The sequence below is a fragment of the Pantherophis guttatus genome, chromosome 2, assembly GCF_059756535.1.
Source record: "Pantherophis guttatus breed Tessera chromosome 2, ASM5975653v1, whole genome shotgun sequence".
NCBI classification, from domain to species: domain Eukaryota; kingdom Metazoa; phylum Chordata; class Lepidosauria; order Squamata; family Colubridae; genus Pantherophis; species Pantherophis guttatus.
This window is the reverse complement of record NC_142064.1, coordinates 216,376,910-216,399,860: the sequence shown is the minus strand read 5'-3', so window position 1 is coordinate 216,399,860 and position 22,951 is coordinate 216,376,910. Positions and strand designations below refer to the sequence as shown.

The 22,951-nt window shown below is 37.3% G+C and overlaps 1 protein-coding gene across 1 annotated transcript; it reads left to right on the top strand.

The window, feature by feature from the left end:
* The first annotated feature begins 1,150 nt into the window (after nt 1–1,150).
* Nucleotides 1,151–10,859, top strand: RAB43 (RAB43, member RAS oncogene family). Its single transcript, XM_034437952.3, has 3 exons — nt 1,151–1,621; nt 7,224–7,407; nt 8,124–10,859. Exons 1-3 carry the CDS (start codon nt 1,412–1,414, stop codon nt 8,372–8,374), a joined length of 645 nt encoding a protein of 214 aa, XP_034293843.1. The 5' UTR covers nt 1,151–1,411; the 3' UTR covers nt 8,375–10,859.
* Nucleotides 10,860–22,951: the final 12,092 nt, after the last annotated feature.

Sequence of the window (22,951 nt, the reverse complement as noted above, 5' to 3'; positions counted from 1 at the left end):
GGATGCCTGGTATCCTTTGTATTGTTGGAAGAAATATCCTTCTGGGTTCAGCTCCAAGTGGGAAAAAGACACTGGAAACATGAAGACTGCTTGGAAAGATGGTTTAATGGTGGACAGGATCACATGGCTTGAGTTCCTGAACAGAAAAAAGGGCGAGATACAGCGAGTCTCCGGGTTTTATGCTCTCTGGCTTTGAACTTCCTGGGGCCCCGAAAGAGTATCCTGATTGCTTGTCAGACTCCCAGTGGGTGGGGGTTTTAGCTAGCCTTGCTGGCTGATGTAATCTTCCCAGGTGCCATGTGGTGAGTTTCTGTCCTAGATGGGTCCTATTGTAGATTTGTCCATTGACAAAGATGGGAGGGAATTGAGTTTCTGCCTCTGGCCTATTAACAAAGGTGTGGTGGTGGGGAGACAGGAAGCTGCTTTTAAAACATGTTTCTCCATTTCTCATCCAGGGAAATATAATATTCTGCCTTTTTAATATTTCCTAAAATATTTCATTCTTCCAGGAAAGGGGTGGGTGCTAACTTCCTACAGTATCAAAGAGCTTTGGTAAAAATTACTGGAAAACTAATAAACAAATGCATTCAGTATCCCTGTATTTCCTGTAGAGTGATACTCAGCTTGTATAAAGCATGTGCTGGTTTATTCCAAAATTACAAATAAAGATCAATTATAAATGACTAAGTGAATCTAACAATTAATTGCAGGATTGTGCGTTTCCTGCCAACGTTTCCTGCTGCAGGGAGCTGCAGAACTTATTTGATCACTAATTTTTACACACGTTGGACTGGCCACCCTCACTGTGATTGATTCCATAGCTTTGCCGCACCCCAAAGACCAATACATTTTATGTTTGCCTCCAAGGAGCTCAGTTTTTGTTTATTTCGGGCATTCTTCTGGGAACCGTTCCCGTTCAAAGTGCACTATGTCAACCGTTGCATGTAAAACAGAAATTGGGTCTAATTCTAGGGAATTTAGCCATCAAAGGTTCAAAGTGCAGAGCATACACGGGGGGGGGAGGGAGTTTCTCTAGGCGCGCTTCCTGCTCAGGGCAACCAGAGAGATAACGTCACACGGAAATCCGGCCATCTTAATGGGCGACCTCGCCCTCCAAGCCAGGGAGGGGGGAGGGGTTAAAGCCGCTAAACCCGCCCACTAAGCACGAAGGGAATCCTGCCCTGCACTTTTGCCCCACCCTCGACGCCTGGCGCGTGGGAACGTGGTGGGGGGGCGTGGAAGGAGGAAGAACGCAAGCTCCCGCCGCGCATGCCCACTGCTTCGGCCTGGCAGAGGAAGGAAGGAAGGCGGCCGGGCGGGCGGGGAAGGATGCTGAGGCCGGCGGTGCGGCTGCCAAACGGGAGCGAGGGGACCTGCGTCGGGCAGCCGCGGGGAGAGCAGCGCCGCGGTCATGCCCAGCTCCCCGTCGGCGCCTCCCGGGCCGGACCCGGAGGAGCACTACGACTTCCTCTTCAAGCTGGTGCTGATCGGCGATGCCAGCGTGGGCAAGACGTGCCTGGTGCAGCGCTTCAAGACCGGGGCCTTCTCTGAGCGCCAGGGAAACACCATCGGCGTGGACTTCACCATGAAGAGCCTGGAGATCCAGGGCAAGCGGGTCAAGGTGGGCAGCGGGACGGGGGACGAGGGAGGGAGGGAAAGAAAGAGGGAGGGAGGGAGGGAAGCGGCCCCGCGGCCAACCCCCCCCCCGTCTTATCTCCCTTCGAGGCGCTGGCCGGGCAGGTAACAGGTGTGCGGACAGAACAACAGCTGCGGTCGGGGGAGAAGAAGCTGGCATGGCAACGTCCCTTTCCCGGGAGACCCAAAGGCGCCCACACGTCTTCACCAGCCGATCTGCTGACATCCCTGGCTGGGCCGAGAGAATTCAACGCCAAGGCAGAATTTGCCTAAGAGTTTGTGCTGGCAGTTCGGATAACCTTTTAAAACCAATAAAAAGAACTAGAATTTGACTCCCACTCTCCCTCCCCCTCCCACCCACCCTTTGCTAAGTTCAGATTTACAGAGGTCTCCAATCTTGGCAACTTTAAGACTTGTGGACTTCAACTCCCAGAGTTCCTCAGCTGGCAAAGCTAAAGAGTTAAAAGTCCACACCTCTTAAAAGTTGCCAAGGTTGGAGACCCCTGGTTCAGAAAGTTAAAAAAAAAACAACAACAACATTTAGGTACTGCACATCAGAGGTGGGTTTCAGCAGGTTCTGACCAGTTCTGGAGAACCGGTAGCTGAAATTTTGAGTAGTTTGGAGAACCGGTAGTAAAAATTCTGACTGAATAGATCAGAGATCTATTCTCTGCCTCCCAAGTCCCAGCTGATCGGAAGGAAATGGGCATTTTGCAGTAACTTTCCCCTGGATTGGGGATGGAATGGAGATTTTATAGTATCCTTCCCCTGGAGTGGGGTGGGAATGGAGATTTTACAGTATCCTTCCCCTGCCACGCCCACCAAGCCACGGCACGCCCACCAAGCTACACCCACAGAACCGGCAGTAAAAAAAATTTGAAACCCACCACTGCTGCACATCCCCTGTAAAAATGCCTCAACGGATATTCTTTGCCTTTCTGGAGGTGCTTAAGAAACAAGCCTCTTCAACTGCTGGGGGAACCTCAGTGGTGATAATTCCAGGCCTATTCAAATAAAACTCACCATAGGAGCTTTTAGGTAATGTTTGAAAATAAGATAACATTAGGAGTTCTTTTGTAATTGAGTTGTAACTGTGTTGATAACACAGTTCCATGAACTTGAGTTTGGAGCCTGTTTGAGTATGAAAGAGTCCACTTTGCTTTTGATAAGAGTCCACTTTGCTTATCCGATGAGTAATAGTAAGTATAAAATCTTGGGACAAACTTTGAGACAAACTTCTTTACTTAACTTAGGAGATGGCTCCGCATCTCCTAACTTCTAAGATTTGGTTGGTATTGTTTAGAAATTAGGTTGTAATCCCCGTATAAGTAATTTTGTCATGACAGGGCCCGTAACTCATGCGAATATTCTGCTTGTGTGCTAAAGCATAGATGGGTAGTCTGGTTTAAGTATCATTCTAGAACAGAATAACAGAGTTGGAAGGGACTTTAGAGGTCTTTTAGTCAAACCCCCTGCTCAGGCAGGAAACACCATTCCAGCTCTGTGGAACATTGTAAAATTAACTGGGAGACTTTTTGTAATGCTTTAAATCAGGCTAATTTGAATTTTTAATTTCTCCCTTTTTTTCATATCTATATGTATGTATGTATTGTAGACATCTAGATCTGAATACATTAAATATACCCCCTTTGCTATTAAGGGTAGATTTTTTTTAAAATGCCCACATTTCAGGAAAGTATTAGCATTTGCCCTCAGTACAATAAACATATTTTATTATAGAGAACATGAATGCCTCTAATGTACACTTAAAAAAAAATAATTGTCATGCTTTGTAATCTGGATCAACAAGATTTCATGTACGTAAATAAAAGGGGAGAGACTTCGATATCCCGGTAGGATTTAGTAATTTGACCTGGAAAAGTTATTGGCATTGTGTCAAAGAGTTTTAGGATTTTAATTGACTTTAACAGACATGTTGTGTAACTCCTTTATTATATGACACAGCACACCAAAGAGGGCTATAAACCTGTTCAGTTTGGGAAAGTAAATAGAATGCTTTTCCAGACCTTGTTTTGAAAGTAATCAAGAAATTTTCCAAAGACAATGTGTGCAATATTTTACAATGAGTTATTGCTAAAGTATAGGTTATTCTTGGTAGGTTAAAATTTCCAAATGGAAGTTGCTTAATTCTCTTTTATTCCAATCCTAATGTAATAAGATATATAGGTATTAGCATATATTTAAAAGAAAGCCTTTAAATATATTGATTTAATAATGAACTATTGAAAGAATCATTGTTGAAAAGGTTCACTTAAACAATTGAATCCAATCCCTACTCTGCACAGGAATCCAAACTAAAATATCTATGACATCTGCTTGAATACATATTTTGAAGGAAAGTTCGTTTTGGAATTCTGCTTTTGAACTATTTCCAATAGGATTTTTTTCCCTACTATTCAACCAGAGTCTGATTTTGTGTAATTTAAAACCATAATTTTTCTACATGTGGGTGACTAGAATTCAGAAGATAACCCAAAAGTTATGCCCAGAAGGTACACCAAAAACATTCTAGCAGGTTCAGCTGTTGATTATTATGAATTGTCTAAAAACAGAGCTTTCTAAGCAAGAAGGGGTTACAAATAGACCTTATTTAGTGACCACAATTGCTTCTCCATTGACTTAACCTAAAGTCGGGTGTGAGGCATTTCAACTGCAATCATAAAATGCCTACCAGTTGTGCCCAAGTGCCCAAATGTCAGTTACATGACATTAGAGGGGCATTTTGACAATCATAAATACAAGGACTGGTAGTAAAGTTACCTTTTAAGTATCTTTGGAGCCTAAAATGGTCATTAAATGCAAGATGTGCCTGAATACAGACTTGGAAATACCTTATTCCTCCACATCTAAAATAAGTATTCAATGTTATTTGATACAAACATCTTTATTTGGACCTCAATAGTAATCTTGGGTCTTTATCTGGAAGCTGCGGAAATGTGGCAAAGGCCCCTCCAGAATATTCAACAACTGCTCTTGAAACTTTTAGTTTAGGAACTTAATGCCATAGGGAGAGCTGTTTGTGTCTTCTATAGAGACAGCTTTTTAGAAGAAAATAAATCAGATTGCCCTGCTGTATGGAGCTTACATAAATAAATAAATATATATTTATTTATTTATTTATTTATTTATTTATTTATTTAATTATATGCCACCCTTCTCCCAAAGGACTCAGGGCAGCTCACAAAATTAGATGATAAGAACAATAAAAATAAACTACTAAAAACAAATCAATTTAAAATCTCCCAATTAAAATCACCCATCAGATCAGCAAATTTGTTGGAAAAGCCATGTCTTCAGGTCACGGCGGAAAGAGTGGAGGTCGGGGGCCGTCCGGAGCCCCGTGGGTAATCCATTCCAGAGGGTCGGTGCACCCACAGAGAATGCCCTCATCTTGGCGCCACCAGCCGACATTGGCCAATGGCACCCGGAGGAGGGCTGTCCTATGTGAGTGCACAGGGCGGTGGGAGGCCGGCAGAAGGTGGTCCTGCAAATACCTCGGGCCCATGCCATGTAGAGCTTTATAGGTAAGTACCAGCACCTTGAAGCAGATCCGAAGGACCACGGGTAATCAGTGCAGCTCGTGCAGGAGAGGTGTAGCACGGGAGTAACGGGAATACCTCTCGAACTACACCACTTTTAATGCTGATTTTGACAATTGGTTGGTTTCAAAGCAAAATATTCAGCCACAACACTTGCATGTCAACATTTGCACACAAAGTTAACAAAATTTCTTTTACTAATGTTATATATCAAAAGAGAAAATTCCATTTTCTAAACTCACATTGTTTCATCACATTGTGTGCTTGCTTTTAGCTAAGTTAATAGGCATTATAATATTAGGATAGTTAGCAAGGAGATGGAACTAATTAATATTTCCATATTTGCTATTGCAGCATAAAATAGAGCAGATTTAAAAAGTATTTTGCATAGCATATTAAGAAATAGTCTTAGAGCAACTCTATAATGTTTCAAAGATACATAATTTCAAATATGATATGTGCACCTGGTTTCATATGTAAGTAATACAGGTTTGCAGTGTGATTTTTGCAAAAACTATTAAATATTTTATATTTTACTGTTTTGAAATCTATGAGTACAGAAAGAGCTGTTCACATGTTCGTTTGTAAGGTTTGGAACAAGCTGGAGTCTTACATTTTTCAAAAGCAGAGAGCAGAACTTTATTTTTGCCTCAATAATATATTATGATTTAAGTGGAAAAATGTGATTAAAATGTATTCCTTGAAAGAAGATATCAGGAATAAATATCTATATACGCTATCTATATACAGGTAGTCCTCACTTACCAACTACCTCATTCAGAGACTGTTCAAAGTTACAACAATGCTAAAAGAGTAGCGTTAAGATTGGTTCTCAAACAGGAAGCTGCCACAGCATCCCACGGTCTCTTAATTGCCATTTGTGATCTTTACAGTTGGCTTCTAACAAACAGAGTCAATGGGGAAGTCAGCAGGAAGTTGCAAGTTACGGTCACATATGTCACGCTTAATAATCATAGTAGAACTGACATAAGCTTGGCATTGTCCCAGTTGCAGTCAGCAAGTGAAGACTACCTGTACTTTTTCATAATTACATGGACTGTTGTTAATAAGAAATGTTGTTAAGCAAGACTTTAAATGTAACTAGTTATCAATGTGTACAGTCACCATTTATTTATTGTTTATAATTTTTATAAATCATTCCAGAGGTTCTAGATCACGTTGCCATCACATGATGTTTCGCGACATTTTCCCCCTTTGCGGAGCTGGATTGGGCGTGGCCCGTGCATGACACATTCGGCCTGCAGGTCGCCACCCCTGCTCTAGATTGATAAATCAATAATACAATACGAGTAGTAATAATCCAATAAAATACAAATAAACCTATAACAAATGCAGTATCTAGTGGCAAAGACATTACTGATAATCTTGATTCCTATTCTACAGTATTTCAATACAATCTGCATTTTCAAAATATTTCACTCAGTTCATACAAACACAAGGCAGTGTTTTTTAATGCCAGTCCTAAAGTAAACCATACAAAAATCTAAAGCAATACTTTTGTTTAAGTGATGCCCTTTCGTTGAACTTGAATTTAAGTATATTTCAGAGGTGTGCGGTGCTTCAGAGCTTGTGGGGGTGCACACGTAACATGGCCAACTTTGAAAACAAATGTGTTTTTATAATACTGTAGCAGTGAAGAGCAGCTTTGTGATATAAAAAGAAATAAAACTGCACTTGTGGTCAGAGGTCAGCTCTCTGTACATCACAGTTATAATTGCCTTAACCTTCCTGCCTTTGTGGGAACCAGTAATGTTGAAGAGTCATGGCTGCTTATCCACCATTGCTCTCTTAAACTTGCTGCTCCACTTTCCCTTGCCAAATAGATTGGGCATGTTGGCTGTGGCAACCCAGCGATAATATATTGTAATCCAACTGGATGTGAAATTATTTTGTGCTCTGTTTAGATATTTTTCAGTCAGTATGCATAAGAAAGGGTCATCTGATAAGTACAACCAACAACTTATGATTGAAGAACTTACAGGCTTACTTCTTTTTTACTTCCTTTAGTTACAGATCTGGGACACGGCTGGTCAAGAAAGGTTTCGGACTATAACCCAGAGTTACTATCGAAGCGCCAATGGAGCTATTTTAGCCTATGACATTAGTAAGAGAGGCTCTTTCCAGTCCATTCCTCGCTGGATCGAGGATGTGAGGAAATATGCAGGCTCCAATATAGTACAGTTGCTAATTGGTGAGTGTGGAACGATCTACTTGGTAAACCAGAAATAAAAAAGAATTATGCCTATGCATTAGGAGACAATAGCAACTTGTGCAAAGGCATTTCCTCCTTTCCAAAAATAAAAACATTTCTTCCTTATTTTGCATTGGATTGAATTACTGCATAATAATTGATGAAGCAGGAAAAAAATTACTTTCAAGCTCTTCTACAGTTTACTTTGTTTACTTCAGCCTGTTATGGTTGACTCAGTATTCCGTGCTTTAAGGATCTTTATTTGACAGTATATTTTGACCAAGTCAAGCCACTTTGTGAGTCTGTGCTTTCCTATCTGTTGGGACATGTTCCATGCTTATGCCATGATGGCCCACAGAGTATTAAGATTGAAGTATTATGTTGAAATGCAGGGTTTGTCAACATCAAAGTGGGATAGAATTATAAATCCAGGATCCAAAAAATTAATGCTATACTTTCCAGTGGCTCAGATTTATCTATTTATCTATTTTTTATATTTTTATCTCTTTATCTTGATATTTCATTAGCTGTTTTTTTCTCATCTCCGAGGTAACTCTAGTATCTGATTTCTTTTATCACTTTTAAGGTCCTTCAGCACAATTTTATCTATCCCTGCCATTGTCTTTTTCCCTAGGCTTCCTCAACTGAACAGTTCCCCTAATCTTCAGAATCCACATTTAAAAATTAATCTTATCAACAATTCTGTTTTCTGCTAGGAAACAAGTCTGACCTAAGTGACCTTCGGGAGGTTCAACTAGCAGAGGCTCAGAGTCTGGCTGAACACTATGATATCATCTGTGCCATAGAGACTTCTGCAAAGGACTCCAGCAATGTAGAGGAAGCTTTTGTGAAGATGGCCACAGAGCTGATGATGAGACATGGAGGCCCTGTGTTCAGTGAGAAAAACACAGACAGCATCAAACTTGACAGCAAGGATGTGGTAGAAGGGTGGGGGTGTGGCTGCTGATCATACAATTTCTCTAATTGTTACTGGAATTTAGAGGATACATTCCTTCTCTCTCCTTCGCTCTGGGTCTCTTCTATACATAAACACTTTGCACAAGCTTTGTGTTTTGTAAATTAAGGGATTAACATTTGCAGCATGTTTTTAATATGAAGGAACTTTCTTGTGTAGATCTGAAACTGTAGCAGTCATTCCGTAGCAATTTCTATTAGATTTTCTTTTTTAGAGGAATTAGTGCAATTTGGCAGTAAGTTGCACAGAATGAAGCTACTAAAATATCTTCATACAAAATGGTCTGAGTGCAAAACTGCTATTCACTGACATCTATGTAAGGGACTTAGCAACTTGGATGACATTTAATGCTTTTATGGCAGCGAGTTTTCAGGCTGCCTGTTTCAACTCTTCACATTCCAGGAAAAAAAAAGTATTTAAACTTACACATAGTGACGTAAATTTTGTAGGGATATTTCAAGTATGAACTACTCAATTTTCTGCATAGGATATAGTAGCTGAATCTCCTAAATTATGGAATTGTGCTTTCCTGGATACTAATACTGCTGATACAAGACGTGCAAAACGAGCATTTTTCTCTCTTGGTTTTTTTGTTTTTGTTTTTTTTCAAATAGAGAAAGCAGTAGCAGTTGTATATTACATAGAGCAGGGGTCTCCAATCTTGGCAACTTTAAGACTTGTGGACTTCAACTCCCAGAATTCCTCAGCCAGTTTTGCTTTGCTGGCTGAGGAATTCTGGAAATTCTGGAAATTGAAGTCCACAAGTCTTAAAGTTGCCAAGAATGGAGACCCCTGTTTTGTTTCATTTCATATTCACCTCAGAAGACTTGATCCTGAACACATTTCACTGGATAGTAGTTCCATGGGTTTCAGTGGAGCTTTCTTGGAAGTAAAATGCCTTTGAAACTGTACAGGGCTTTATTTTAAATAGGCTAAAAATTATAAGTTAAGATAGATGTAATAGTTTATTTTGCACAATTGATATAGATTCCTCAGTTAATACTATAGATTGGTAATTCTCGTCTTCATTAATTTCAATATGGTTAGCATACTTCAGAGAAGCAGCTTATTTGAATACCTTTCCCTTCAATCCTAACCTCTTCTTTCATTACTATTGAGCACATTATAAATTATTCCAGCTAGAGGATTTCCCCCCATTTTTCGGTACTTTCAACAATTATTGAGTTGGCTCTTTTTGAACTTTTTCTGGTCAGTGGTATTAAGTTGTTAATAAGTATATGGTAAATGTTGAATTATGTGTAGGAGATAATTGGTAATTTTCCTAAACTGATGGCTCATAGTATAGAGCTCTAAAAATCATCAAACAGTTGCTTTGTTTTGTAAGACAATGGCTCAGGAATTACCATGATAAGGCGTATTTGCTAATTTTATAAGATACTTCTTTTATATCATAGGGCCTGGGTTTCCTACTGTTTGCTCCTTACCCATTCCTTCTGCCCCTAATTTCTTCCATTATGCTACAACACAATCTTCAAATTAGCTGCACGCTATTTTTTTCATGACAAATCAATAGCATATACTGTAGAAAAAGTCTGCAAACTATTAGTCAAAAACTGCTGAACTATTTCTACTTTGTTAATTTAAGATAAATATCCTTGTTTACGTTGGCCAGTGGTTTAGAAGTACAGATATTAATAACAATTGCCTTTTTAGAGCACCTTAAACTGGGAAATGAAGAATAATTATAATGACTGCAAATCTTCCAAGCAACTTTTCAGTGTCCAACATTATTTCTAATGGGTCCTATGCACCTCTCTGAGAATCAAAGATTTTGAATGAAATTCTTGCAGTTATATTAAAACGGGTTTGATACAATGGTACTATTATGGCCATGAATACCTCCCTGAGTACCCATAGGCTTTCTAACCCATCTGGTGTTTTTTTTTAAAGATTTCTTACTTTTAAAAGATCAAATGTGAAACTAACATAATATGCTTTCAAACTTGTGAATATGCCCAATGCATTTGTCTAACCTATTTTAGGAAAATGCTTAGCGTTTTATGATTGGAAACAAGTTTCAGTTCAGTTACCAGAGATTAGGATAACACTAGTTTGAGAGATTGCTTTTGTAGAAGATCAATATAGAAAGTTAAAACATTTGAACCTGTTTTAATTTTTGCAGTATAAAGTTGTCTGGCTGTGTTATTTACCTTACTACTCGAATTTTGATTCCAGTGATTATCCTGAGGAATGTTTTTATTGTAATTTCAGAATAGTAGCTTTAAAGTTGAATGTTTTGTAAGGTGTAGAAGAAAGGGGCCTTAATTTCAGTTAGATGTAGTTTTATAATTATGTTTCCATAGAAAAGAGATAACGCCTGAGAGATGCTGCTTCTAAATTCTATTTTATACCAGATTTCTTCAGGTTTATTATATTCAGCCTTTGATTCCTAAGCAGTAACTAAAAATGACTACTAACAGAACATTGGCATTAAACAGAAATGGTTGATTTTGTACTTTGAATCCAATACCTAAGAATTAATATTATATAATTTCAGTTTCTTCAGCTGAGTCCATGAAAATGAAAGAAAAAAAAATGAAACTGAATAGTCTTAGCATGCATGATTGATTGAACCAAGCACAGATCCTAAATTCATCTCCTTATAAAGTAGCTTTTATATCAGGCATCTGTACACTTTTCAAGCCATAGGTAACCCCCCTTTCCAAAAGGCTGAGGTTTTGGCAAAATCCTGCACAAGGAATTTGATGGGTGCTACGTTTTAATCATTTCTGTATGATTAAACAGAACAGTTAGAGAATACTCCCTGCATCTCTTATGTATATGTAGAAGGACAAGTTTGATTTTCCAAGAGTTAAATGAGAGAGTATACCGAAGTCGGTAAATAAAACAAAGATGAAAGAACTATATCAGCTCTATTTCCAGTGATTAAAACATCAAAACAAATTTAAAGCAGTTTCTTTTAAAATAAAATGCAGCATAAAATTTGACATCATTCATCATTCTTAAGAATATTTATTTCCCGGAAGGGGGAGGCCTGTGGGGTTTCAGCATAGCAAGATCATCAGAAAGTATAAAAAAGAATCCACAAAACTAATATATATTTTGACAAAAACTGAGCGATTAACCAAAGAGGGAAATGCAAACTGACCAATATTTGTGATGATATAACCATATGTTCATTTGGTGAATCCTGCACTTAGTAGTTTAGTATCAGTCTGACTCCAGGTGGGAAGGAATTCAGCCTTAGGTAGACAATTTAATGGAAATGATGGTTTAGAAATGGCGAGTTCTTTCTTCACTGTGGCAGAAAGGGAGAAAAGCTTTGCTTGCCAAGGGCTGCAAAGATCTTGGCCTAGCAGTGATCTAAGGAATTGATGCTACTGTATTTCAGGCCAATCTGATATAACGGTGTGCCAATAATGTTTTTTTTAAAAAAGGATTCTGTGAATAGACATCTTTTGGGGGGGTTGTTACATTATTTATATAAAAATGTTCAAGTGTTATGTGAGCAGACGCCTTTCATACTGGTTTTGTAGGGCTATAGTTCGGTATACATTCCCAAAAGTAATTGAGAACACACAGTTGCTTCAGAATTAACTTGCTGCTTCATATTGCTAATACACATTTTAGCATCTAAGATTCTTTAGTGTTTTATAATGTGATGTAAACTGCTTATTTATTTATTCCCAGATTGGAAAGCAACAGCTTTGCTCAAATTGATTTTTATGAGCTGTTACGATGGGGTTGCATAGTATTGATATGGTTTACCGGTTTCTTTCTCCATACATACTGCACTTCAGTAATTATTGTACAAAGACTAGCTCTTGCTTCAATTATTCATTGCAAGGACAAGAAAATTAAAGACCAGATTTTAGAGAACGTTACAAATCTCTCTTGTATTACTTCTGTTGAATTTCTGGTAAACTTACAAATTGAAAACAGAATAGTGCAAGATTGTCTGGGCCCCTGCAAACTTTTCTGTATTTTGCAGATTTTTGGGAGAAAGGTGGCAATGATATTGCTGTTGCAAATTCCAATTAAAAATTAATCTTCTGGGCCCTTCTTTGTATGAGGAGTTGAATAGGATGCCTTTCCAAGTAGTAAGGCAATACATATGGATTCATTACAATCTTCTCCTGGGAAAGGTAGAAGAAAAAAGACAACCATCCTTATGCAATGACAAATAAGAACTTAAGTAGTGTACTGTGCAACAGCTTTGTGGGTATCTTCAGTGGAAATACTGAAGAATGAACCTATCTGAGCTAGTAGTTTGAACCTAAATTTTAAAAGACGAAATTGTCAAAATATTTAGTGACCCCATTATCAGCAGGAAGAATTCAGTCAACAGCATTGTTTTTCTTTAGTTTTTTGAATAGAATGGAAGTATTGCATGGAGAAACCTGTTTGGAAAAGAGTCATTATTTCAAATGGATTTTTTCAGTAAAATATAAAAATAGCTGTATTTCATAAGGAATGGGAAACATTTATTTACTTGCAGCAAAAATATGAATTTAAACTCCATGCCTGTTTCTTTAAAGACTCAGGGCTCTTCACAGCATCTTTATGTGCTGTTGATCACTTTTTGACTGTTCCAGTAATGCTAAAATTATTGGCCTTTAACCATAATGTAAATGATCTGTAGAATTAATTATGTTTATAAAAATTCATTATTTTGTCTAAATCTGTTTTTAATGTAATACTATAAAACATTAGCAAATTAAGAGTAACACTGTTACTCTTGTCTGTTCTGATATAAATACTACCTATTTACATTCCAAATACACAGGCACACACAAACACATAGGGGCGCGCATGCGCACACACATAGTCACATTCCATGGATTTATATTTATCTGGCATTCTCTAGCATAAAATAATATGGAGGTTTCAGGTACATAAAATGAAGCACATGAAACGTGCCAGAGTCAGTTTGAGATATTAAATGCCTAACTGTTTTACTGAAAACCATTTTCAGATTTTTAAACATTTCAGATGAACTACTTTTCTTACACAATTAGCAAATTTTATGGTCTATTTTTTTTTGCATAAAATGCAGGGGCATATGCTACAGAAATACAATTGTAATTGATAGTATTACATATGTATCATGCGGTTTAGAACAGACTGTTTTTTGTGACAGTTTGAAAAATAAAATACACTAAATTATGTCTAAAATTGATTCCAGCTTTTCCAAAGTAATACCGTTGAAGTCTTATGATAGAAATGTGCAGTCACAATTTATGGCTTTAAAATTTGTAAAAAGTTTCTAACAATCTGAATACTAGGGAAATTCTTTAACACAACTGCTGAGAGAATTGGAAATTATATAGTTTATACCCAGGTTGGTCCAGATTTTAAATGTTATTTATAATTAATGCTTTCATTTTCAATATTCTATGATTGATTGGCAGATTACGTGCCCCATTCAATTGGTGTTGACTCTTTGTGACCAAATGGATAGATCTTCTCTAGGTCTCCAATCTGGCCTTTCAGGACTTCCAACTCTGCAACTCTTGCTGAGTCAATTCATCTTGCCATCATCTGTCTTTTTGTTCCTTTCACCTTTACCATCATTATGGATTTTCAAGAGATCTCAGTCTTTTCGTCATGTAAATAAACATGTTTATTTTGTTTTGGTATTTGTTGGATTTCTCAACTTCCAGCTTCGGTATCTTTACCAATATCTTTGTAAAACTACTCTTCATCTCTTTGAATGGTTCTCTGAAATTCTTTGTTAAGTTGTCCCAAAGGTGCTTTTTCAAAAGATAACTTGGCTTCCTTTGTTTTTCCTTGAAGACGTTTCTTTTCTCATCCAAAAAGCTGCTTCAGTTCACTGAATGAGAAGTGAAACATCTTCAAGGATAAACAAAGAAAGCCCAGTTGCAAAAACACCTCTGGGACAACCATGAACCTGGATGACAGAATCTCCATAGACATCTTTGTTGTGTTCCTGAAAATTTGGATTTCTTGGCTTTGGCTTCTCTTCCCTTTTTGGCAATTTCCAGCATGCATTCTGACAGTAGCTTTCCTCCGTTGGTGTTTTGAAGAGCATGTAAGCAATAAATAAATCATTGGGTTGACTGATAAGTCATTCTTTTGCCTCATTCAGTTTTCTAGGTCGTATAGAACAACTACATTTTCTGCTTTACTATTTCCAGCTTTGGCATCTTAGTTTCCAGCCACAACTGATACATTTTGCTTGCATATTCTATTGATTGAACAGTTGGACTTGACTATAACATCCATCCACCCCCCTCCTGTTTTGCATTAGTGATTGGAGTATAATTTGGAGGTCATTTTAAAAGGGTTGTCTATAAATCTGACCGATACTATTTGGTCATTAACTACATTGTACCTAAGTAACTGACTGAAAAACTGTCCAGTTGCAGTCCATCTTAATTTGCTGATGCCTAAGAGATATATATATATATATATATATAATTGATTGATTTCATTTTCCACTATGTTGAGTTTTCCTGTGTTGATGCTTATTTCCATTATTCCTACCGTTATTCCATTATTCCTATTCTCTTTCTGCACAGAAGCACCTACAAATAGATGCCCCAAAGACTTTAATTTTTTCATAAATACCATTAAACATTAGTACTGCTAAAGAAGCTCTTTCTCAGTAATATGTTGAATGCCATCCAATCTAAGGGGTCCACCATCACTCAGCACTTTACATTGTCTATCCATATGGTTTCCTTGGTAAAGTACAAGATTTGTTTACCATTGCTTTCTCTTGTGCACTGTGAAACTGGTTTTGCTCTTGGCACTAAAGTGATCATCCACCTCCAGTGGATGATATATCTTCCTATATCACTGTTGCTTGATATAGGTGCCTTCTCTAACTAGCTGAACAGTTGGGTGGCCTTCATGCCTTGAATTACTCTGCTGGGAGTATCTGGTCTTGGCATGCACCCCCAATGTTCTTCACTCACCCTCTTTGGAATACACCCTTGCTACCACCATCATGAGGTTAGAAGAAAATGTATATTACAGAAAATATGCACTTAACTCTTAATTGAATTGTTTATAGGATGACATTTAGACTTGGCAATGCAGGAAAAAAAATACAATTAACTAGTATTGGGTTTTTTGTTTTATGGAAGATAACTCATTTATAAAAATATTAAAATTTCAATTAATTTTTAAAAAACTGCATTTTAAAAAAGATGTCTGCTTTATGTATTTATTTTCAATACTGTACAACGTTTATTTTAATTCATAGTCTATGCAAAAATGTTGAAATTTGAAAAATGTATTTCATTTAGCCCCTTCCCTTTGGGCTTTAGAAAATGTCTGGAATCAGGAAATGTCAGAAGTACATAAGCACATATGTCTAGTTATATCTGCAATATCACTACCGCAACAGGTTAAAAGAGAGTATCAGATGGCATAGCAGATTATCTAATCTACAAACAACCAATTATACAATCTCAGTTTTTATATTACATATAAGCATGTAGAACAGAAGAGACTTTGCACATCTCTTTGCACATCTGTAAAACGTTGAAATTGTATGCTTCTCATGGAGCAAGGAAAAAGAAAGAACTTTGTCCTATTTCCCCTTTCTAATATATAATGTCTTTTCACATCTTTGATAAATATTTTAAAATGTAAATATAGTCAGATTATGCACCTCTTTCTCTGAAGTCTTTTCCTTTTAAAACTAAGCAACAGCAGAATTTATGGCTGCCTCCCGTCAATTTCCCTACTCCACCCTTGGATTCTCTGACCCAGTTATGATAATGGCATTAGTTCTGTGGATTGATTTCTAGCTTACATAATCAGGAAAGTGACATCATCCTTTTTTCTGAGTTTCAGACTTGAAGATCAGTTCCTTTGTAAATCATTTGACTTTTTTGTGAATATAACAAAGTATAAGAATATATCTGCCTGCCTCATGGTGCTTGAAAACCTAAATTCCAATGTATCTGTATAGCTAGTATAGACATTTTCAGGGTATCATAAATAGTGAGGCAATCTGAAATATTTATGGTTACATAAAATGCTTATTAGATCGTAACTTACCTCCTTTTCATTCCATTTTGGGAAATAAAGTGCATGTATAATTCACAGGCATGCTTTTGTTATATCAATTATAGCAAATGGCTGCACTAAAAATTTAACATGGGATTTTCAGGTATTTGAATTGTGCTGAATAAAGTATAGAGAAGCTCGTCCTATTTCTTCTCCCAAAAATAATGTTTGAGTCATCTTGGGTTTTTAAGATCTGCCTATTTTCTCAAGTTCTCAAATTATTAGGTTTCTTGTTTCAGTTAATAAACAGTCATCACCTATCCTAAATTCCATCAATTAGATGCATGGGCTAGATCAAACCTTCTTTCACAGATTTATTTGTTGAATCAGGAGCTACATGGAGAATTCCATGATCAAATGTGCATCTTCATAGAGATGAATGTTCAAAGCTGATACTGATGTTGCAGTGCAGATAAAATACATACCTCCATCCACTCTCAGACACGAGAGGACACATCTTTCTCTCAATTAGGGATAGGATATTTAGACAGTTGACATTTTTTAAATCTGGCCAACATAGTGTATATAATTCAAAAATGCAAAATTGTGATCAGTGGAGAAATTGAGTGAGCTTTATTTTAAATAGGGAGTTTGTGCCTTAGAAATGGTTCTGCCTAAAAGTGAAAGGCCAGATGTAAAATATACATTTTTTGTATAGCTACACACATTGCCCGAGTTTAACAAAGATTGGACACATTATTTGCAATTGACTGATTTCTGCCATGATCAATAAGGTACAAGTTCCTTAAGATTGGTATTATGCATGTTTAAAATAAAAGTACTGGCATGACGGAGGCAATCCTAATAGCATCCCTAGTTTACATATCCTGGCTAAAATGACTTCTAATGTTATCAGAACCTATGAGTGATAAAGGAGAGGAAGAAAGTAATTGGTTTGCTCTTATCTTGCCGTTTCTCTGCTCTGAAATACTCTGCCTTTCTAAATTGCTTTCCTAGTTTTGAAAATATGATTTGGAAACATGTTGATGTTGGTTGTTTTACTAAGAATAAGATTTCAGCATTTATGTGTGCATTATCACCTCATTGCTTTTAAGTTTAGCTATAACCCGATGGCAGAATCTGTGGAAGGTATAATAGGACAGGTGCAAGTATTTCTAGGCTGGGTTGTAATGGTAGAGATTTGTGTCGGTAAATATAGCATTGTCTGAAATCTGATAGAGCACCTGCACAATTTTTGAAGTGAGGGCTGTTTTTTAGACAAATCTTTTAGTGGTATGGGCTAACAAAGGTTCGTCATATGCTCTGTGCAGTAATTGTGCCTAACTAACTGGTATAGCCTGACTTTTAAAATCTCTTGTCCTAAGGACAGGCAGCTTTTCTACTAGCTGGTTCATACACTTAGTAAGATAAAGCACCAATTCATATTGAATTCACTACTTCATTTCCAAAGGGTTTGAAGAATTCTGATGTTATTGTTCTCCATTTTTTGAAAACAGTTTTATTGCTTGTAATAAGGCTTCTGGGAACAGACATAGAGGCCCGTCTGTCTTGTTTTCCCTTACATAGAGTTTACTAGAAGAGGTGAAAACAAGATAACAAGGGAACAGAGTATCAATGTTGACATTTTATTGGCACCTATTTATGGATTTATTAAAAAAAGTTTATTTTTAACAACTATGAAATTACTTTTTTTGGTAAAATATAGCAAAATCTGTAGCAAATACATTGTACTGTCTATAATTAAAATGAGCATTTGGCTATTACACTGTGTGTTTCTTAATTAACTGCCACCTCACGTTATTCAGTTCAGTCAGCAAAGCAAATAAATAGTGAAATCAAAAGAATTATGTGAATTCCACCCCCAAACCCTCCCCCCCCCAAAAAAAACTCTTCTGTCCATTGGGAAAGAGGATGGATCAAGCAATGGCCACAGTAATAAATACCTTCATCACTTTCCAGCTGATTGCAGCAGTAATTACTGTCTTCACACATTATACTCAGCCAAGGATCACAGCTGAGATCTGCACTTAATATTTAATAATTTGGAGGCAGGCAGAAGCCATATTTTGTACAGCACTTTTATGCTTTGTTTTAACAGTAGTAATGCGATTTTCAGCAGTAAAGGAACCAGCAGTCAAGAAATACGCCATGGACTAGCACTTGGTTGAGTATCAATGAAGGCCTTGGAAAAGCTGTTCATGAGGTGTCTATATTATAAAGTTCAGAATGATACAGGCAGTGGTTTTCCTTGTGACATTCTATAGATGCAAAGGTAAGACTTTGAAGAAAGAGGGTAGAATTAATATTGACATTTTTGAACTTTGGTATTGGAAAAGACTCCTGACAATCCCATGCATAGCTAAAAAAATAAATGACTCATCAAGCAGATCAACCCAGAGAACATATTTGAGGCACAAATGACACAAATCACACTTTGGACATATTGTGCAAAAATGTAGCTTTCTGCAGGAGTCTATAACAGAGAAGAGAAAAAGGATGGCAGCAACAAGGTGGCTGGACTCAATTGTAACAGCAATCAGTGCACAGTTGAAAGACTGGAAGAATCAAATTGAGTGAGATCCCCCCCCCCCGGAGAAAATCTATTTAATCACTAAATCTATTTAGTCACTAAGAGTCAATACCAACTGGATGGCATATAATCAAAACTATTCTACAATTTATGATATGCAGTCTTTGTACAGGTCCTTTCTTATCATATTGGAAAATTGCTGCCAGTTTTCAACAGTCACAACTTTAAATTCAGTAATGCAATCAGGAGAGTCCCAAAGGTGCTTTTTCAGGAGGCAACTGGACTTTCTTATTTTTTCTTTTGAAGACGGTTCAATTCTCAACCAAGAAGCCTCTTCAGCTCTGACAGGATAGTGGGGAATGAAGGATCTATCTATCCCACTATCCTGTCAGAGTTGAAGAGGTTTCTTGGATGAAAAGCGAACCGTCTTCAAAAGAAAAAACAAAGTCTAGTTGCCTCCTGAAAAAGTACATTTGGGACAACCATGACCTGGATGACTGAGAATCTCTACAGACTTTTAGCAACTAGGATAGCTTTCAGGAGCTCAGAAGGTGGGGAGGAATGTCTCCAAACATATATGTTTGTACTTAATGAATCTGACATTGTGGGTCAATTTCTTTTTATAGCAGTAGTTGAATCTCAAACCTTAGAAAACGAGCTGACGAAGAATAGAATAGAATAGAATAGAATAGAATAGAATAGAATAGAATAGAATAGAATAGAATAGAATAGAATTTTTTATTGGCCAAGTGTGATTGGAAACACAAGGAATTTGTTTTGGTGTATATACTCTCAGTGTACAATGTGTGCTGTTCTTGACAACTATTTAAAGCTGGGTTCAGTTACACTATGTGGAAACCCAGTTCCTTGAAAAATCTATAATGCTTGGAAGAATGGAATGAAGAGGACTAGAGCAAGAAGGATGGATTCAATTATGAGAGCAATGAGTACCCCACAGAGAAGTCCAAAAGGCTGAGGGAAGACAGATCATCCTATAAAGAATCTACCACTTCTAATGATCAACACCATCCTCATGGCCCTTAATCAATCAATGTAATACACTCAGGCACACTAAAAACAAGATTCTAATATAAAAGCATTGTTTTTAAAAAGTCCAAGCATTCAATCAATGCTTCTGATTATAATGATAAATCTGATCTCTCACTTGCTACTTGCTAAAGTAGCTTACTGGCAGTCGGTCTCTTCACCACTGAGCCCTTAATATTTAGTGACAATTGTGTGGATTCCATATTGCTACCATGACTATGTTCTTCAACAACCTGTATAAAGTTTTGCTATGCTTGTCACCATTTTCCTGGAAAGGATGCAAGTAATGATGGAATCATGCTTGCAAGTTTAGAATTATAGAATAGAACTGGATGGGATCTTGGAGGTCTTCTACTCCAGCCCCCTGCCCAAGCAAGAGAACCTATACTGTTTCAGATAAGTGGTTGTCTAGTTTCTTCTTAAAAATCTCCAGTGATGGAGCATCCACGATTTCTGAAGGCAAGCTGTTCTACTGGTTAATTGTCCTCACTGTTAGGAAGTTTCTCCTTAATTCCAGGTTGCTTCTCTCTTTGATAAGTTTCCAATCATTGTTTTACAATTTTGTGTATTTTTCTTTTTGAATTTGGTTAATTTCTAAAAAGTTTAAAAATATGCTTGCAAGACTAGAAAAAAGCTACTGGAAGTAGCCCGTTTGTTCCTGTTTACTTGTGATAAACCCTAAGGACTATAAAATATGCTTAATTCTGTTAAAATCCCTTTTTAAAAAAAAAATAGAACATTGTGTCATTTCCCAACTTCTATAGTCATTGTCTACTCAAAAGGTAAATGTAAACACCTCCCCTTCAAAAAATTTCTCATTTTATACATAGTCACTGTGCGTGTATGTAAGCCGCATTAAATATATTAAATTCTAAATCACTATATAACCATTATTATAATTGGGCATCAGTTATCCCTTGAAGTTTGGGGTTTTGGTTCATTTTTGGCTTTTAGTTCAGATCACAGACTGATTCAGGAATTGCTGTAGTCTGTAAGAACATGCAGTAGACATCAGGATAGCTACTGTTCTTCAATGCTTTTCCAAGGAATAAAGTTACTCATTTTCTTAAATTATCTTGTTGGTTCAAGAGAAAAAATCCATTTACCTTGTTCATTCAAAAAGAAGGGTAAACACCTTGAAAAGTGTTTGTTGAATAAAAATCCTGGTCCTATATATGGTAGGAGGTAGGCTTCTTTCTCTCACTTTTAATGTTTCACACCAAATTTAATTATAAATATGAGGCTCACAGAGCTGGATTTGTGACCAATGACTTGTTCAGCACTGTTGATAGAGGAATCAATGCAACAACAAACAGTAGTAGCGAAAGTCTTAAGAGATTCCTCTCTTGATGTTAACCTCTTCCAGACTATCGACCAGCAAGTGTGTCTTCCATTCTTCCACTGATCTTTGTGTCAACTCGCAAAGCATCCCTGGCCTGCTCTCGAGTTACCATAAGAAAGGGGGATGGAAAAATGAACTCTGCAGCTGCGGCAAGGCAGCACGTCAGTCAAAACAAAAGCACACTCCAGCCATCTCTCTGTCAAGGCCATCTCCACGATTACCCACAGTGGCTGGAAGGGAATGATTTTTACAACCCGCAAAATTGCTTTGTTGGGGACTGTGACTGATGACACACCTTGGGGGGGGGAAACGGGGTCAGAATTGGAACATAGATTACGTTGGGTCAGAGTTGGCTTAACTTGGATTGTGCCAACATGAAGCTCCTAATAAATAACTGGATTTACTTTTGAAGCTTGGCTCGAGGCTCATGATTTATTTAGGGCATCGGTTGAAACCCTGACACTTTGTACAAAGCCTCTGATGTGCCTGCTGCTTCCAGTTATTTCTAGGCACTTGATTATCCAAGTATGTGGTAGAGTCAAGTGCCAACTAACAAATACAGGAGGGTAGCAAACTCAGCTACATTCAGGTTGGACTTCCTTCTCTTCCTTTTTTTGTTCGTCATCATCTTCATCATCCCTCATCAATCTTATTTGGTCTTAGAAGTTCTGAAGGTCCAGAGCTTTTCTATTCCCTCTAGGTGTACTGTTATGTATATAGCCTGTGATTGCTCACTGTTTTTATTTCTTAACTCTGTATCCATCAAGGTTTGCACCCATCCAGTTTTTTTAAAATATGGTTGTTTAAACCACCAGTCTTACTTCTTTGACATCTGATACCATCAGGTTCTCCACTTGACTAGTTCTATACTCCTGCACACAAGATGCCATCTCTGTCTCTTCTGTATACCACTATTTCCAAATCCCAGATCTTCCAAATCAGCATGCCAATTTCTGAAAATTCTGGGAGTTTAGAGTTAGGTAAAACAGATTGCATTTAAGAGGTGAGTGTTGAACTGGAACGAAGTTTATTCAGATCAATTTTTGTCCAATAGCTTTACTTAGTCTAGGACTCCATAGACTCAGAGTTTTGTAAAGATTAATCATCAGAACAGTAATGATTGACCAGTGATTAAATAATCTCTTCCTTGTAGTCATGTGAACATGCTAGTGCTTAATGCAATAGTTTGTGGCAGTAGTCTGCAGCAGACCTGGTTGCTTTTTTGGAGAACATAATACCTTTCATAAGGTTGCTAATATGGAGGCTGTCCAGCAGTAATAATTTCGACTGCCAATTAAAACACTGAATTTTCTTTTTTTAAAATATTTTGAAAAAATTAGCCATATATAAGCATTTCTCCGTTTAAAAAAAAAAATGAAAAAAGGGTCAAGAAAGGTTAAAACAAAAATTGAAAGTTCAGTTTCTCCAGAATGCCTGAGCATTTTCCATACTGCAAAGTTTGAAATTCAGATAGTATATACACTGCAGGTCAGGAAAACTATCACCAAGTCTATAACTATGCCAGCATGGTAGGCAGGACTCTTTTTTTTAAAAAAAGATAAGTCTTACCCAAGTGAAACAAAAAGGACCTGAAACTGAAAAAGGAAGAAACTAATCTAAAAAGCATACAGAGAGCGCTCCATGTATGCCTTAAAATCCCCAG

Coding starts and splice junctions, on each gene's coding strand:
- RAB43 (XM_034437952.3), top strand. CDS start 1,412: ATGCCCAGCTCCCCGTCGGCGCCTCCCGGGCCGGACCCGGAGGAGCAC. Junction 1,622..7,223: donor TCCAGGGCAAGCGGGTCAAG/GTGGGCAGCGGG, acceptor TACTTCCTTTAG/TTACAGATCTGGGACACGGC. Junction 7,408..8,123: donor TATAGTACAGTTGCTAATTG/GTGAGTGTGGAA, acceptor GTTTTCTGCTAG/GAAACAAGTCTGACCTAAGT.